At 35.1% G+C, this 15,851-nt stretch overlaps 1 protein-coding gene across 18 annotated transcripts in view; it reads right to left on the minus strand.

Moving 5' to 3' along the window:
• Nucleotides 1–15,851, minus strand: part of GTDC1 (glycosyltransferase like domain containing 1) — a 564,348-nt gene that overhangs the window by 446,936 nt on the left and 101,561 nt on the right. For 10 of the 18 annotated variants that reach the window (XM_074302057.1, XM_074302050.1, XM_074302045.1 and 7 more), the window contains one exon: nt 15,422–15,563. In XM_074302057.1, coding sequence (XP_074158158.1) covers nt 15,422–15,483 — 62 coding nt within the window. In that variant the 5' untranslated portion in view covers nt 15,484–15,563. Of the gene's footprint in view, nt 1–14,640; nt 14,731–15,421; nt 15,564–15,851 lie in introns of all 18 variants that reach the window. The other 8 variants (XM_074302060.1, XM_074302049.1, XM_074302043.1 and 5 more) reach the window with 1 other exon arrangement.

Consider the following 15,851-nt stretch of genomic DNA (forward strand, 5'->3'; position numbering starts at 1 on the left):
TATTTGTTTTTCTTCCCAGCTTATTTTTACCTTCTGAATCTTCTGAAGAGAACTGTATGAATCTGCACACATGTATTGTATTTAAGATATACTTTAACATGTTTAACATGTATGAGATTGCCTGTCATCTAGGGGAGAGGATTCCGCCCTGCCATCTAGGAGGAAAAGGAAAAGTTGGAACAGAAGTGAGTGCAAGGGACAATGTTGACAAAATTACTCATGCATATGTTCTGTCAATAAAAAGCTATAAAAAAAATAAATAAAAATAAAATTTATGGCTTTCAGATTTCAGATTAAATACTTTGGAAATTATTATAGCCAATTATTACTGTGAAAGCTCACTCTCAATTCTGTTGTACAAGCTACTGCCTATAAATTTGTTTTAAGACAAGGGAACTGGGATGTTCTTCAAAGAAGAGTGGTAAAAAGTGTAAGATTTGGTCTAGCAATATTACTACTTGGTCTATTTTTGAAAATAATTAGGGAAAAAAGAAAAGAACCTACATATTCTGGCATGTTTATAGCAGCTCTCTTTGTAGTCCAAAGAACTGAAAATTGCAGTAATACTCATGAATTAGGGAATGGCTAAACACATTGTGGTATATGGTTGCAATGGTATATTACTGTGGTATAAGAAATGATAAGCTCAATAATTTTAGAAAAACATAGAAAGACATGCATGAAATAATGAAGAGCAAAATGAGCAGAACCAAGAGAACAAAGTACACAGGAACAGCAACATTGTTTTAAGAACAACTTAGCGTGAATAAGTTATTTATATAAATATCCCAATTAACTGTAAAGGACATATAAAGAAAAAATCCTATCTGCATTCAGGAAAAAGAAATGATAAATAGAAGTACGTATAGAGTAATTTTACATATACATACCTATTTGGTCATCTCTAGAGCAGGGGAAGTAGGAGGGAACAAATACATAATTTTGTTGCATATTTGAAAAGAATAGCAAGTTATATGCAGTAGATTTTCAGTTTCATGTACAATCATCTTTTTAAAAAATTGTTCTATGTTATGGAAATGTTTGTTTTATTTCACAAAATAAAAATAAAATTTAAAAATAAAGTGTAAAGTTGAAGTGTAGAGGGCCAGAACTCTGGAATGAAGGGTCTTATTTGAAACAGGTATACATAAATCTATCAACATGGGAGGTATTACACAAGCACATAGTAATATAACACAGGCTACTAGTGATGTAACAAACAAGATGAATCAATATGAGAAATTATACTTGCCCATAAATGCTAGAAGGAGGGTATGTAAATAACAGTCACACACACACCTCCTTCAGCAGCCAAGAGATAGTCCAAAATCAATCTATTGTCCATTACTTCATGTGTCAGGGAACCAAATGATCCCTGAAGATTTTGAAGTATGTTAGGGAATCCAATGATTCCTGAGGGTTTTGAAGTCCTGCAGCAGTCTCATCAACAATTTTTGATGTTCACTGCATGCTTTTTTCAGTGGTGGGTACAATCAACGATGGAACCACCCAATGTTTCTTGGGTTTTCTCCTTCGTTTCAAGGGTCTGCTCCATCTCTCTCCAATGGACAAGGCAAATACAACTTGTTGGCACCATCTGATTTCTTCTCCATCTGTGAAGATATAAGCAAACCCTCTCCCCCAAGCAGTTAACTTATCTGGTCCCTCCCATTCACCACTTTCTGGGTCTCTCTACATCACCTGGGGATTATCTAAAGCTGCTCACACTGGACACTGCCCTTCTGGTAGGTTATAAAACCTGTCTGCCAGAACCAGTGCATCTTTGTTAAAAATCAAGAAGTTAATAGTATAAAGGGCTAGATTTAGAAGTTCTCTAGGGTTACCTGTGGCAGGAATCATTGGATTCCCAGAGACATGATGAAACTATTGCAGGACTTCAAAACCTGCAGGGATCATTGGATTCCCTGACACATGAAGTAATGGACAATAGATTAGTTTTGGACTATTTCTTGGCTGCTGAAGGCTGCTTGCTATGTGTGATTTTTATGGACTTATGGACATGTATAATTCCTCATGTTGATTCATATTGTTTGTTACATCACTACTAGCCTGTGTTTAGATTACTATATGCTGTAAGGGGCCTTTAAATGGGCGCCACAGCAAATCGGGAGATTGAGTGGTCCAGAAGTAATTTCTGTGGATATTAGGGACTGCCTTTGGGTGGGATCCTGGCCATATTGAGATAGCTTCGTAATGGGTGACTCTCTCGCTGATTGGCTGTGTGTGTGACCTCACAGGCCCTATGTAAGCCCACTGCAGGCAGCAATCGCCCTCTTTAACCTGGCGTTCTTCACCCTGGCTTCCCAGCCTGGGTGGCCAAGCCAAGATGGATAGCCAAAAGAGGTAAGGGTTTTGGTAGTGAACACGTGGGTCTTCTGACCAGGTGTTCACTCAGGAACCAACAAGTCAGGGCATCAGTTAGGGCATTATGTGAGTAGGTACAATAAAGGCTTTTAAGATTACACGTGGTTGTTCTTGAGTGCACTACCGGTTATTAAGCTATAGATTCAAGAGATTGTGGCCAGAGACCTTTGAAGGCCTCAGAGGAGGCGAGCCGGGTAGAGTTCACACTGCAAAGGACAGTGGTCAAAGGTACTCTGGTGGGTCTAGGACAGACTAGTAATTGTAACTGCCAGGAGAGCACGTTACAATATGCCTGTATAATACCTCCCATACTGATGTATTTATGTATACCTGTTTCAAGTAAGACCTTCAATCCAGCCCTCTGCACTGAAATGTCAAGATCTAGGGAAAGCTAACGTGCACATCATTTTATTCTCAGTGGCTCCAATATCTAGACCTGCAGCAGACAATGTGAGCATTTTTTTAGCCTCACCTATGAGTGCTATCTATCCATTGCTAAATTGCTGAATAAGATCACCAGTAAGACACTCCTGGAACTCAGCCAATTCTCAACACAGCCAAGCTTGGCTTAAAGCAACTATACAAGGTAGGACAAACACACAAAAGATATCCAAATACCAAATACATGACAGAATGAAATAGATGACTGCAGAAAGGCAGGAAAAATTCTAGAAGTTTGACAACTTCAACAATAAAGCACATTTATGTAATTCTGGGAAACAAAACCAACAGGCAGATCAATCTAATAAACAGAGATACTTTGGCTCCTTTCAGGAAGGATGATGTTTGGCTTATGTAACACAAAGGCAGAGTCACAATGAGCAGTCAGACTAAGAGGAGTCAGATTCATAAGCCAAAGGAAAGTCTTCACGTGGATAGGGAACATTTAAAGACTGTTGATCCCATGCCAGTATTTTTATCTGTACCTGGGCAGGAACATCACTCTCAATCATAATCATCCAATCATAAAGGATGGAAAATAGAATTAATCATGCTCCATTCATTCAACAAACATTTATCGAGCACCTATTACATGTAAGACCCCATGCTATTATATTCATTGCAAGTACATTTCCCTAAGATTGCTAATAGATATGGCTCTCGGACAAATTTTAAAGCATTATATTTTCACAAGGAAAACTGTTTGGGGGCAATTGCTATTGCACACTGGTTACAGAGATTCAGTCATTTCAATTCCTCCCAACCACATATACAACATATACTCTTTCTGTCTTTTTTGTTCAGATATATTTGTGACCATTCCAAGGAAAATTACATATTCCATTAACATGTGAGTTCCTCTCAGTCACCCTTTCAATGTTTCAGGGTAATGATAGAGTATAGAATCTTGTTTCACAGGCTTGCCTTTTTTTTTTTTTCTTTTGGTAGGGTTTCAACTGCAAATCTTCAGTGCCAAGAAGCAATGGGTAATGTCTAAAGCTCTTCTCCAACTAGTAGTAGTACATCTTAAAAAACAAAAACAAAAACAAAAAATAACTTTAAAAAACCCCAAAGTTAAAATAAATTAATCTAATTCTCATTTATTCTGACCCTTTCCTTCTCTGGCCTACTCCTGCTTCCAAATCCACTTTGACTACATTTGGGAAATGACACAGCACTTTCAATAATACCAAACTATTTGCTACTTCAAGAGCATTTTTTTTTTAAACATGAATGTTCTCCTAATGATGTTATATGACTAAAAACCCCAGAACAACATAACCTCAGTTGAAACAAAATTATACATAAACACCCAAGGCTAATTGAAAGATTCATGCTGTAGAATGTAAGGAGGCAGCAGCATGTTACCAATGACAGTTTATATGTAAAAAACATCTGAAAAATTACTGAAGTCATATCTGATCACAAAAGAAAATGAGCTGGCCACGTATGAAGAATGGAAGATGATGGATGGACAACATGAGTGATATGTTGGTATGCCAGAAATAGTAAAAGAATAACAAGAATATACCATTTATTGGCTAGATTCTTTATGAAGATAAATGGGGAAAAATGGGAAAGACTTGAATAAATTGAGGTATAGAGGAACTGCAAACCACATTGGGAGAAAGAGAATTCACAAAGATGAAATCATAAATTCTCTCAATTATTAAAATGGGGTGGGAGTGGGCAAAAAACCCTCATCTTAATGTGTAAAGACAGCTGTTATCTTTTATGTCCTCTAAAATTTAGTAAAATAAGGAAAAAAATCATCCATCTTGAATAGTAGGAATTAGAAATAAGGTTAAAATTAGCCATAATGCTTTCCTCAATTTCACATGAAGCTTAGAAACTGTTATAAAAGAAAAAGCACTGAATTTAGAATCAGAAGTCCTGGGTTCAAATTTTCATTCTTACTATCTGTGAGAACTTTATCCTGTGTGAGCTTGGAAAGATCAAATAATCTCTTTGGGAGAGTTTCCTCAATTAGAAAATGAGAGGGTTAAACAAAATGACCTCTTATGTTCCCTCCAAGTCAAATCTGTGATAACTCAGAAGTAAAGGCTGCTTCTAAGGTCAAAGTGAATAAAAAGTATACACAACACAACATCTACCTGATGAACAAATACCTGCAAGGAGACAAATAAGATACTATAGTCAGAAAACAGAAATCTTATCAACTTACAAAATAACACTCAGAATTCATTATTGGTAAACTGATGTCCACCTGAAAGCTTTCAAGTGGGGATGATGCTCCTTTCTATATAATATTTTCTGAAATCTCTTCTGATGTTACTTTCTTTAAAACCAGCATTTCTAAGGTCCTTAAATAATACGAGGCCCCTTTTCTCTAGCTCACTTTTATTTGGTTATCTTTTTAGGTGCACTAAAGATTGAGTTTACAATAAACTGAACAGACAGCATACAAAAGGCTTTTAGAACTATACCATATGGTCTAGGGAAAGGAACAATCTGGACTATCCCCATTTCAATCTGCAGGCTTGTCCACCTCTATAACACATTATAGTGCTGTAATAAAATATTAAGATAGAAATGCAAAAGTGAAAATAATCTATCTTTAGCATTACCAGGCAACTACACTTCCTAAAATTTACTGATAAATTTAATAAGTCTATACTTTAATTTATATTCTGGGATTTTTGGTATGCAGCACCAGACACAGGAACTTGGGCCCTTATTCATTGGAAACAATATTTCGGCAGGAATATGTGTGGGTATTCAACTTATGCTTCAGAAATTAAAAAAAAAAAAACAGTTTTACATGGGGCATATTGGCAGGGGTTTATGTAACAGATGACACATTCTTGGAAATCAAATAAAAGCAATAGGGAAATACCCATTGTTGCCTAGTGAAGGTCTAATCACATGGACACAGCTGGAACCAATGTAGATCATTCATTAATAAAATTGTATTGTAGTACCCAGTTTTTGATGCATTTCAACTGCTGTGATAGCCAAACCATTAATTTATTTGTTCTAGTTATATATTAATGGATTGTTTTTAATAGGAAATATGAGAGGATTCAGAGGAGGCAAGAAAAATCTTCCAGCATCAAATGAAAATAACTCAAAATGCGAGATGTCATTTTACCTTAAAATCTACTTATATCATCAGCAGCTTAAGATATGCAGTGTAAACCTTAAAGAAAGAATTCATATGGTGCTATGGCTAAAAAGTGAGCAATGTGAAAAGCCATAGAAAATATATGAAATACATGAGAATGTGCATGTAGTCTGCAGAACAAGATGATGAGATATGGGAAGAAATCAGAAGAGTTTTCCAAAATTTGCAAAATTCCTAAAGTTGAATTGACATGACTCCTTTCACCTAACACTCTCTTCTAAATTTTGACACTAAACTCTTTATCCTGTGCTTAAGAGAAGATGCCTTGCATTTCTGAGAGGGTAAATTTAGTAACTATTAATGATTACAGCATCCTACTGCCAACAATTTGATATAAGCCCAAGTTATTCTAACCACCTACTCAGGAGCTATGCTCTAGAATCTGAAGCCATATTTAAATGAAAATAAAGGTAACATATATTATGCTTAATTATTATTTTATTCATTTTGAGGAACTCCTTCAAAAGATTTATTAATCCCATACATGGTATGAAAGAACATATTTTATACCAAATCACACTTCCTTGAAAAAACAATTAAATATCATATTTAAAACATAAAAGTCCACAGCTAAATTTTCTTTTAAAAATGAAATTCCTCAATCAGTTAACACATCCTGAAAATTTCTTTTCTACCTCTACAGTATTTTGTAGAATTAGATGTAATATTCCAGATACTAAAAACATATCACCTTAGATTTTAGTTCATCTATGGTAATAAAAAATAACAATATACTGTCCTTTGACCCTAGAAGGAATATTCTTAATATAGAAAGTTTGCCAGGACTTAAGCTAAAGCAATACATTTCAATGACAGTGAAAAAAGGTACCAGTGAAGGGAAAGAAGAAATCCTTAATATTTAATGGGCACTGAGCACACACATGTACACAGAGCACCTTAAGTAAATCCGTTTACTGTGTGCTTTCTCTCTACTATCTTCAGAACAAACTATTAAAAGACTTTGACACCTTTGGCACTGTGTGAAGAAAGTTGACAGTCTTAGGCTGTTTTGGACCCAGGAAATAAATAGTTTTCTTGGCATTCCTTATTGTCATATTTCAAAGCTCCAAAAAGTTAATCCAGGGACTGTATTATTAGATGATTTCACTCAGCTTCATTTCCACAGCCTTGCATTGTTGTATCCTTATAGAACAGTTAGAAGAGCTTAAAATGAGAGACATCCACTTACATGCAAAGCTTTTTGTTTTGATTTGGGGGTTGGGTTTTTTTGGTTTTGTTTTATTTTTAAAGGCACTAAGAGGGGGGGTGACATGGAGACAGGGAGAAGGAAAACACTAGTATTTATTTAATATGTTTTGGGCATACAAAACAACTTGAGTATTTGTTTGTTTTCTTAAAATAATAAGCCAATATGTTGCTGAACCTGTCTTTAAAATGGGAGAATATCACAGGTGAGTTTATTTAAAATAGACTACTGATTTATCTATGTTTTTAAAATCTATTTGATGGTTTTATATGTTTCTCCAAATTAAAAATAAACCTGGGGGGAAAAAAGAGCCATTAGGCTACTAGACACATTCATCTTAATGTATCCATGGTAGTAGATATATTCTTCAGAATATATGGCATGTAAAAATGTTTCACATTAATAATTCTAACACGAACCACTGTTTACTTTTTTCAGTCACATTTGTTACACTGTTACAAAAATACATAAGTATTTCCTACTAAAATAATTTTCATTATTGCCAAAAACCATTGACAATTTTAAAAATAAAACTCAGTCAAAACAATATCAATCTTTCATTTCTAAAAAAGATTTGAGTCTCTGTTTTTAGGTATTCTTTAACTATCAAAGGACTGATTTTTAAATATATCACTCAAAAAACACCACTCAAGGGGAAATAATGTTTGCTTTAATAAGACTAAACACATTTATATTTTAATTAACGTTCTAAGAAATTTCATAGAATATTTATCCATACTGAAAAAGTAGTTCTCTAAACTAACTCACTCTCATATTTTCATATCTCTTTATAGTATAAAGTACTAGTTGTAGTTGCTTATTAAAGAGACTTGGTGACAAGTATTTTACTATATTTCATTATAAGAAAAAAGATACATGTTAGAAGGCATATTCCTTGACTTAACAGGACAGATTACCTATTTATTCTCTAGATACTTATCTCCTGAGCCAAACATAATTCAGTCTGCAAGAAGGATATGTTAACTCTGAACAATAATTTGGAAAAAAAAAATTTTAATGATTTTTGTGGCCTCTTAGAATTTTTCACATAAAATTTACATAATTCATATAAATAACACCCCAAATCTTCAGTCCAAATGATGAAATGTGAGGTAGACAAGATGCCTACCAATCAAAATGTCTGTCATGGAACTATTATCATCAAAGTCAACAATACTCAGTGAGAATGTTCAAAGAAATTCCAGGCAAAGCACTGGCAGAGAAGGAGCTATGAAAGAGAGCTCTTAACTCTGAATAAGCTGGAAAAGGCAGAATTTAGCACAATCTTTTGCAAGAAACAATGTAAAGGCAATTTGCCATTTACTAAATGTGGAAGTTGTGTAGAGAATGATGTTTCTATTTAAGAAAATACTTTATTTGACGGCTGCGGTCTGAGTGAAGAAAGAGAGGGAGACAAGAAGGAACAGAATTGGTAGAAGTAGGCGAGACTGAGGCTGCTAGCCGTTAGTGATGCTGTGAGGGTAGACCCCTCTGCCTAGCAAAACTGTTGCCAGAACTGGGCTGCACAAAACATTTTGGCTGCCAGCCTATTGCAGCACCAGGCTGTTTTTGATTTTTGTGCTAGACTCCCTCAATTGAGACAGTGTGGGATTGTCACTTTGATGCACATAAAGAACAAAGAATAATGTAATGGGGGGGTTTCCCCCCTCCCCACTTTAAATCCAGGTTAGCATTTTGTTTTCTGTGACAGGTCTTTTCAGGCCCAAGAAATACAAGTTATTCTGAAGAATATATCCATTTCCTAAAGAAATTAATGCAAGTAAAAATTTCTCTATTTTAAAATTACTGATGAAACCAATGGGGTAGGGTGGTGTGTGTGTGTGTGTGTGTGTGTGTGTGTGTGTGTGTGTGTGTGTGTGTGTGTTAAAAGGTTACTCATAAAATATAGTCACATCATTCAGCTACCTGTGCCCAGGAACATTTACCATCACATTGTATGATTTTAATCAGAGAATACAAGGAAGATGGACACAAAAACATAGCCCCCAAATAAAAAAAGATAGGAGGATATCATCAAAAACAATCATAAGGTTGAAATCCAGTGATAGCAATAGTTCTGACTTTGATTCCTAAAAAACAAATATCTGATTAAAGACAGGATATTGGAAGGTGCACATTTTAGGCCACGGGTTTTTGTGAAGGTTTTTCTTCACAAGGAAAACAGAAAATTGATAAAAGGACAAAACTGTTGAAAAGGAAAAAACCACAAATTATCTAAAAAGTTGCCACAGACATAAACAGGAAAACCAAATCCTCTCTCCTATTCAATTTTATAGCAAAAATAAGAGAACCAGGTTGGTACTGTTGCAACTAAATAAACTAACTTGTTTCTGGTGACAAAGAAATACCAACATGCCATTAGCTCCTGGTAGATGGAGCCTTTCTCTCTCTAATACATAAGACAGGTGTGGGTACAGGTCCATTTTCTGCAAACCAAATGAAAAGAAAGCAAGCCTAGGTCTCCCGCTGGCATATTTTACACCAAGCTCAGCACCATCCAGAAGCAGTATGTTTCTCACTGCCAATCAGAGAAAAGTTGTGAAACTAATAAAGCCATGATGAATACCACCAAAGGCCTACTCATCCCTTCCTCCTGCATCTCCACTGAATGAGCTGTTAAAAGGAGACCAACGGCTGTTACAGAAATAGCAAAAAACTAAAGAACTTGCATCAGATGTTACACATGGAGGCACGGAGCATTTACCACCTGAGCCCATCTAATTTCCGATGAAATGATCTCCTGCCCAGCTTTGTACATGGTTACAGAATCTGATAGCAAAGCATGATCAGAGTGGGAAGGGGAAGGGAGAGGAGGAGAGGAGGAAACACTGTAGGAACAAAGTGAGAATAGTGTCTAAAGTTCAAACAAGAAACATACTTCTCTTACCATTCAAATTAGTGCCAGGGCAAGACACTTCAGGATGACAGAAGCTGTGGGAGAGGTTTCAGGGAAGAGGGTTTACTTTGTGTGGCAAGGAAAGTCCACCATACAATTAAAGAATGTACTATTTTGTTCCACACTGTTCTCTTCTTACATTTTCCTTTCTTTTCATCTAGGAAATGCTGCTGATGCTATTACAGCTCATGGCATTGATAGTTCTAGGCAGGGTATTCATTTATTGCCAAAGTGGTTGGGAGAATGATGTCTGGCTGGCTTTAGTTCAATAAGGAGTATGAGGCAAAATCAGGAGTAGAAGAATAAAAGGTATAGAAGCAGGGTGATATCCACTTTTGCTGCTTACTTTGAGTTGCTGATAAAATGCATGGGATTCAGAGCAAAGCAAGCTGAAATAACTCAATTACAAAGAAGATTATAAAGCAGTTAAATGTGCATAATTTGGCTAATAACCAAGGAACAACATAAGAACTGATCACAATTCTCCAAAAGATATGTATATGGGAAGTGGGTGAGAGGGAGGGAATATTTAACCGATGGAGAACTGAAAATGTATCATAGTAATTTTTTAAAAAGAAAACAAAACAAAAAAAAAAAAGTGGCTATAAACATAGGAGAAAAACTGTTTTAAAATTGACAAAGGTCTATTTTCTCTTCTTTGGATCATTTCTTACCTTAACTCAAACAGAAGCAAACAGTTCTATCATGGGGAATAATCACTGAACTGAAGTATGCTAGAATACAGAATTATCTAATTCGATTTTATAAGCATTTATCAAGCACCTAACATGTTCAGTTCTAAGTCCTAAAAGGAATGCAAAAGTAAGACACACACACAGTCTGAGCCCTAGAGAAGATTCAAATCTAGCCCAAAAGCTTACTAAAAAATAATGATATGTATTATGTTTACTTGGTAATAAGGGATACCACTATCTATATGCCAAGAGACCATAGGTATGCAGAGGTCATAGACTTAGTTTTCCATCATGCCCCATGGTGAAAAAGGGGAAATAAGTCTAGAGAAAGAAGAATAGGCTCCTGATAGGAAAAGAGAGGAGAATGCAGCTGGCTTGGGAACATTCCTTAAAATGAAGGTTCCAGAAGGAATTGACCTGTCAGAGGAAGGTTCCAGAGGGCTTAATGATCTTCCAAGGTGAAAAGATTGCTGGAAATGTCAAGAGAAAAATGTCAAGAGAGCAAGATCAGGGGCCAGAGAGGCATGATGGAGTAAACCCAGCTGGCATGGGCACTTTCCTAAAAATGGAGGACCAGATGATCATTTTTTTGGGTCCAGACCAATGATTTCACTGATGTAGGAAATTCCTGGTGAGAAAACTACTACTTCCAAAGCAGATTAACAACTATTCTGTAATTTAAAGTTACAGATCTTGGAGGATCCCTGAGGTACTGGAAATAAGTAGTTTTTCCAAGGTCACAAAGCTCCTGTGTGTAAGGCAGGAAGTAAATCCCCATCTTCCAGACTCCCCTCTACTCTTTTTGCCTCTCAGTGTCTTTAAATAAAGAGCAGAGACCCTGACAACCTACCCCAAATGAACTCTTCTATCTCTAAATTCTATGATACTATCATTGAGTAAGGTAAAAATTTCCTTTTTTAACTGAGCTCTTCCCATTCTTCTTAATCCTTGCCTGTTGCCTATACTAAGAAAAGTGGCTCCTTATTGCCCCCAAGATGAAAAACAAGATGCTCAGCTTGATATTTAAACTCTTCTACAATATAGCTACCACTTGCCTTTCCCTTCTTATTTCAAATGACTCCCCTCCACAAGTCCTCATTTTCAATCAAAAAGGTCTACTCATATGCTTCTCTGCACACAAAACCACCTCTCTGCTTTTATACAAGTGGTCCCCAAATTTGGAATGTGCCCCTTTCTTACCTCTGCTTCTTATAATGCCTCTAAAGCTCAGCTCAAGAGCCATTTCCTACATGTGGTTCTTGGATTCCCCCTACCTCTCTTAGTTATTATTAATGCACCCTCCCTTTTAACATTACTCTGTAGTTCCTTACTTGAACAAGCACTTTCATCATGTAAAATGCTAATTCCTGGAGCAGGAACAGTTTCATTTTTTAATTTTGTACCCCCAATTCCTAACATAGTACCTTCCATGTTGAAATAATTTGATAAATGATTACTTTAGTTAAAATTCAATTGAATTACAATACAATGATTTCATAAAATCTCCAGCTGTTAGTCAACATTTATTAAGCACCTACTTTGTGCCAGCTCAATGATAATTTCTGGGGATACAAAGAAAGTAAGAGACAGTCCCTGATCTCAAGGAGTTCACAGTATAATGGAGGAAACAACAGATAAAACAACTGTACAAAGAAAGTTTGTCTATACAGGATAAGTTGGAAGGAAGAAAAGGAGATAGGAAAGGCTTTCTATAGAGGGTGAGATCTTAGCTGGGACTTCAAGGAAGCAAGAGGCAGAAATGACCACTTCAGGTAACAGCCAATAAAAATGTATGGGTTTAAATTGAAAGGTAGCACCTGGAAGAAGGAGGTGTTCTAAGTTATTAGAAGACTGGTAAGGTTTAGTGGAGGAAAAAGATCATAAAGGGCTTTGAATGCCAAATAAAGAATTCCTATTTGATCCTAGAGGTTATAGAGAGTGAGAATGATATTTGGTTACTGTTCAGTCACTTTAGTCATACCTAACTCTTCATTTTTCTTGGGTAAGATACTAAAGTGGTTTGCCATTTCTCCAGCTCATTTTACTAAGGAAGAAACAGAGTTAAGTGACTTGCCCAGGATCATATGGTCAGTAAGTATCTGAGACTGGATTTGAACTCAGATTTCCTTACTCCAGGTGTAATGCTTTATCCACTATCCCAACTATCTGCCCAGGGGCATGAAATATACTTCATGTATTACATGATTAGATGGCCCATGTATAAGGTGAAACTAGTTAGTGATGATGATAAATTGTAAATTATATGAGGATAAAATATAATTACCTTATATTTACTTATCTATATGCATGTTGTATCCCCTAGTAAAATATAAACTCCTTGAGAGTAGGAAATATTTAATTTTTGTCATTATTTCTCATTATATATGGTAAAAGTACACAACAATTAATAATTTTGGGGTTTTTTAGTTGAATGCAAGGGAATAGGGAAAAGATTATATTTGTAGACAATGACGGTAAAGCAATCAAAAAAATATTAATAAGTAGCCTTCATTTTTAGGAGTTTACTCCTTATTCTCTATTCAAAAAGGATTTACAACTGAATCTATCAAATGCACCTGCTACCCTCAGCCTAAAAAAATAACAGAAAGAGAAATCTGATAAAAATATGCTCCACTCCCACCAACATTATGTCCAAGATTCAAGTGTTCTAGTGGGCATAAACCTAACACAAATACATATTTTAAAAAACTCATAATGTTGAAAATATAAGCTCAAATCCTGGTCACTGCTAAAAACTCCTACAAGAAAGCACAAATGAAAACTCACCATGAACTCTTTATGTTTCAGAATATTTAATCTTATTCATTAACAAAACATGACAAAGTATTTTTTAAAATGAACTTTAAAAAAAAAGGACAAATACTGAATAAGAGAAAGATAAGAAAAGCCCACAGGAAAAAATGCAATGGTATTATCTGATAGAGAAATAGGATAAACAGGATTTCAGTGAGTCTTTCAGGTCTTGGGCACTTATTAATTTATGTGGGGGCAGCTAGGTGGTGCAGTGGATAGAGCACCAGCCTTGAATTCAGGAGGATTTGGAGTTCAAATCTGGTCTCAGACACTTAACACTTCCTAGCTGTGTGATACCAGGCAAGTCACTTAACCCCAGTCTCAGAAAAAAAAAAAAAAAAAAAAAAAAAAAAAAAAAATTATGTGAAAAGAAAAGGAAAAAAATGAAGATGAAAACATCAAAGAATAAAAAGGGATGAAAAATTCCATTGCATACATTAACCAGAAGTTGCTAAGTATCCTACAAGTACTACATGTGGTCACCAGAGTATGCCTCCCATTAATCACTTCATGCTGATAAATATACAAATGAATAATTGATTCTATAAGGAACTGACAAATATATAAGACTCAGAGTCATTACCCAAAAGATAAATATAATTTAGCATCTCAGAATTAGATCCACAGGGTCATCTAGTCCAGCAAAATTTCACATTACAGGTAAGTTTACTGAAATCTGGAGAGGATCAGTTTACCCAAGATCATACACCAAGGGTAGGATTTGAAGCTATGCTCTCAGATCCAGTGACTCTATATTCAATTCTCTTTTCATAGCACTACACTGAATTTTTGACCAAAGGATATAAACAAACAAGTTTTGAAACAGGAAATACAAACTATTGATTAGCACATGAAGAGCAAGGGTCCAAATCACAAATAATAAGGGAAATGCAAATTAAAATGACTCTGAGGAAATCACTTTACTCCTTCAAATTAACAATATTAATAAATATGGAAATAGTCAATGGTGAAGAAGCTGAAGAAAGGCAAGAATACAAAGAGGTTATCAGTGAAGCTATGAATTGAGTTAACTTACCAAGAAAACTACTTAGAATTATACAAGAAAAATTACTTGGAATTTTATTGTCCTATTAAAAAATTTTGAGCAGGCTGATTTCAGAAAAACCTGGAAAGACATAAAAGAAATGATGCTAAGTGAAGTGAGCAGAACTAAGAGAACGCGTAACAACAAGATTATGTGATGATCAACTGTGATAGAGGGTTCTTTTCAACAAGGAGGTGATTCCAGGCAATTCCAATAGACTTGTGATTTATATAGATTTAATTTGTGCCAGGCACTGTGCTAAAGTATCTTCCAAATTTTATCTCATTTGATTGTTACAACAAGCCTAGAAGGTAGATGTCATTATTAATCTTAACTTTAAAGATGAGGAAACTAAGGCATACAGAAGTTGTTGCATGCATTATAGTTTTATTTGGTTTTCCTCTAGCAAAAAGAAGACATCTATGTATATGAAAATCAACATTTAACACTGCAACTTTGGGGAAACTCCTTTCATTAATCTGTGTTTATCCTGGTCTTCCTGGGGAGAGGGAAGGTCATTTTTGGAAAAAAAAAAATTATTTAAAACTTTATTTCAAATAAACAAAAATAACTTCCAAACATATAGAGGACTGAAGTAGACCAAGCATTTTTTAAAAAACTGAACAAATTCTGTAAGTGACTATATTTTACATAATGCAAATCTAGTTAAATGAAAAGAGTAGAACATGGAAGCTGCAGAAAGACAAATTTAGATTTGATGAGAAGAAAATGTCTTAATAATCAGAACTGTCCAAAAAGTAAGATGCACTACCTTGAGAGATGGATGGTATGCCTCCTTCTTTGAAGGACAGAAGATGAATAATGACCAATCATATATTACAGTGATGAGTCTTCAGGTTGGATTGGACTAGATGATGGCTGCTGATCACTTCCAACTCTGAAATTAGGTGATTCTGCAAAATCACAAAAAATTATCATTGATTATATTTCAACAGAAAGGAAATAACTTATTCATGTGGGTATCAACTAGCTATCTCTATATAATTAAAACCACTGACAGAAAATATAAAAATCTATAATAAGAAAAGAGAATTAAAATGATAGGATGTGATATAAATTGGAACCAATTCCAATCTGACCTATTTAAGTAAGCTATAAATACCTGAAAATAGAAAAATGGATAAAAGAATAGATATCAATACAAATTATCATCATATCCTAAGGAATTTTAATAAATTTCT

Source organism: Sminthopsis crassicaudata, chromosome 3 (assembly GCF_048593235.1).
Source record: "Sminthopsis crassicaudata isolate SCR6 chromosome 3, ASM4859323v1, whole genome shotgun sequence".
Classification (NCBI taxonomy): Eukaryota; Metazoa; Chordata; class Mammalia; order Dasyuromorphia; family Dasyuridae; genus Sminthopsis; species Sminthopsis crassicaudata.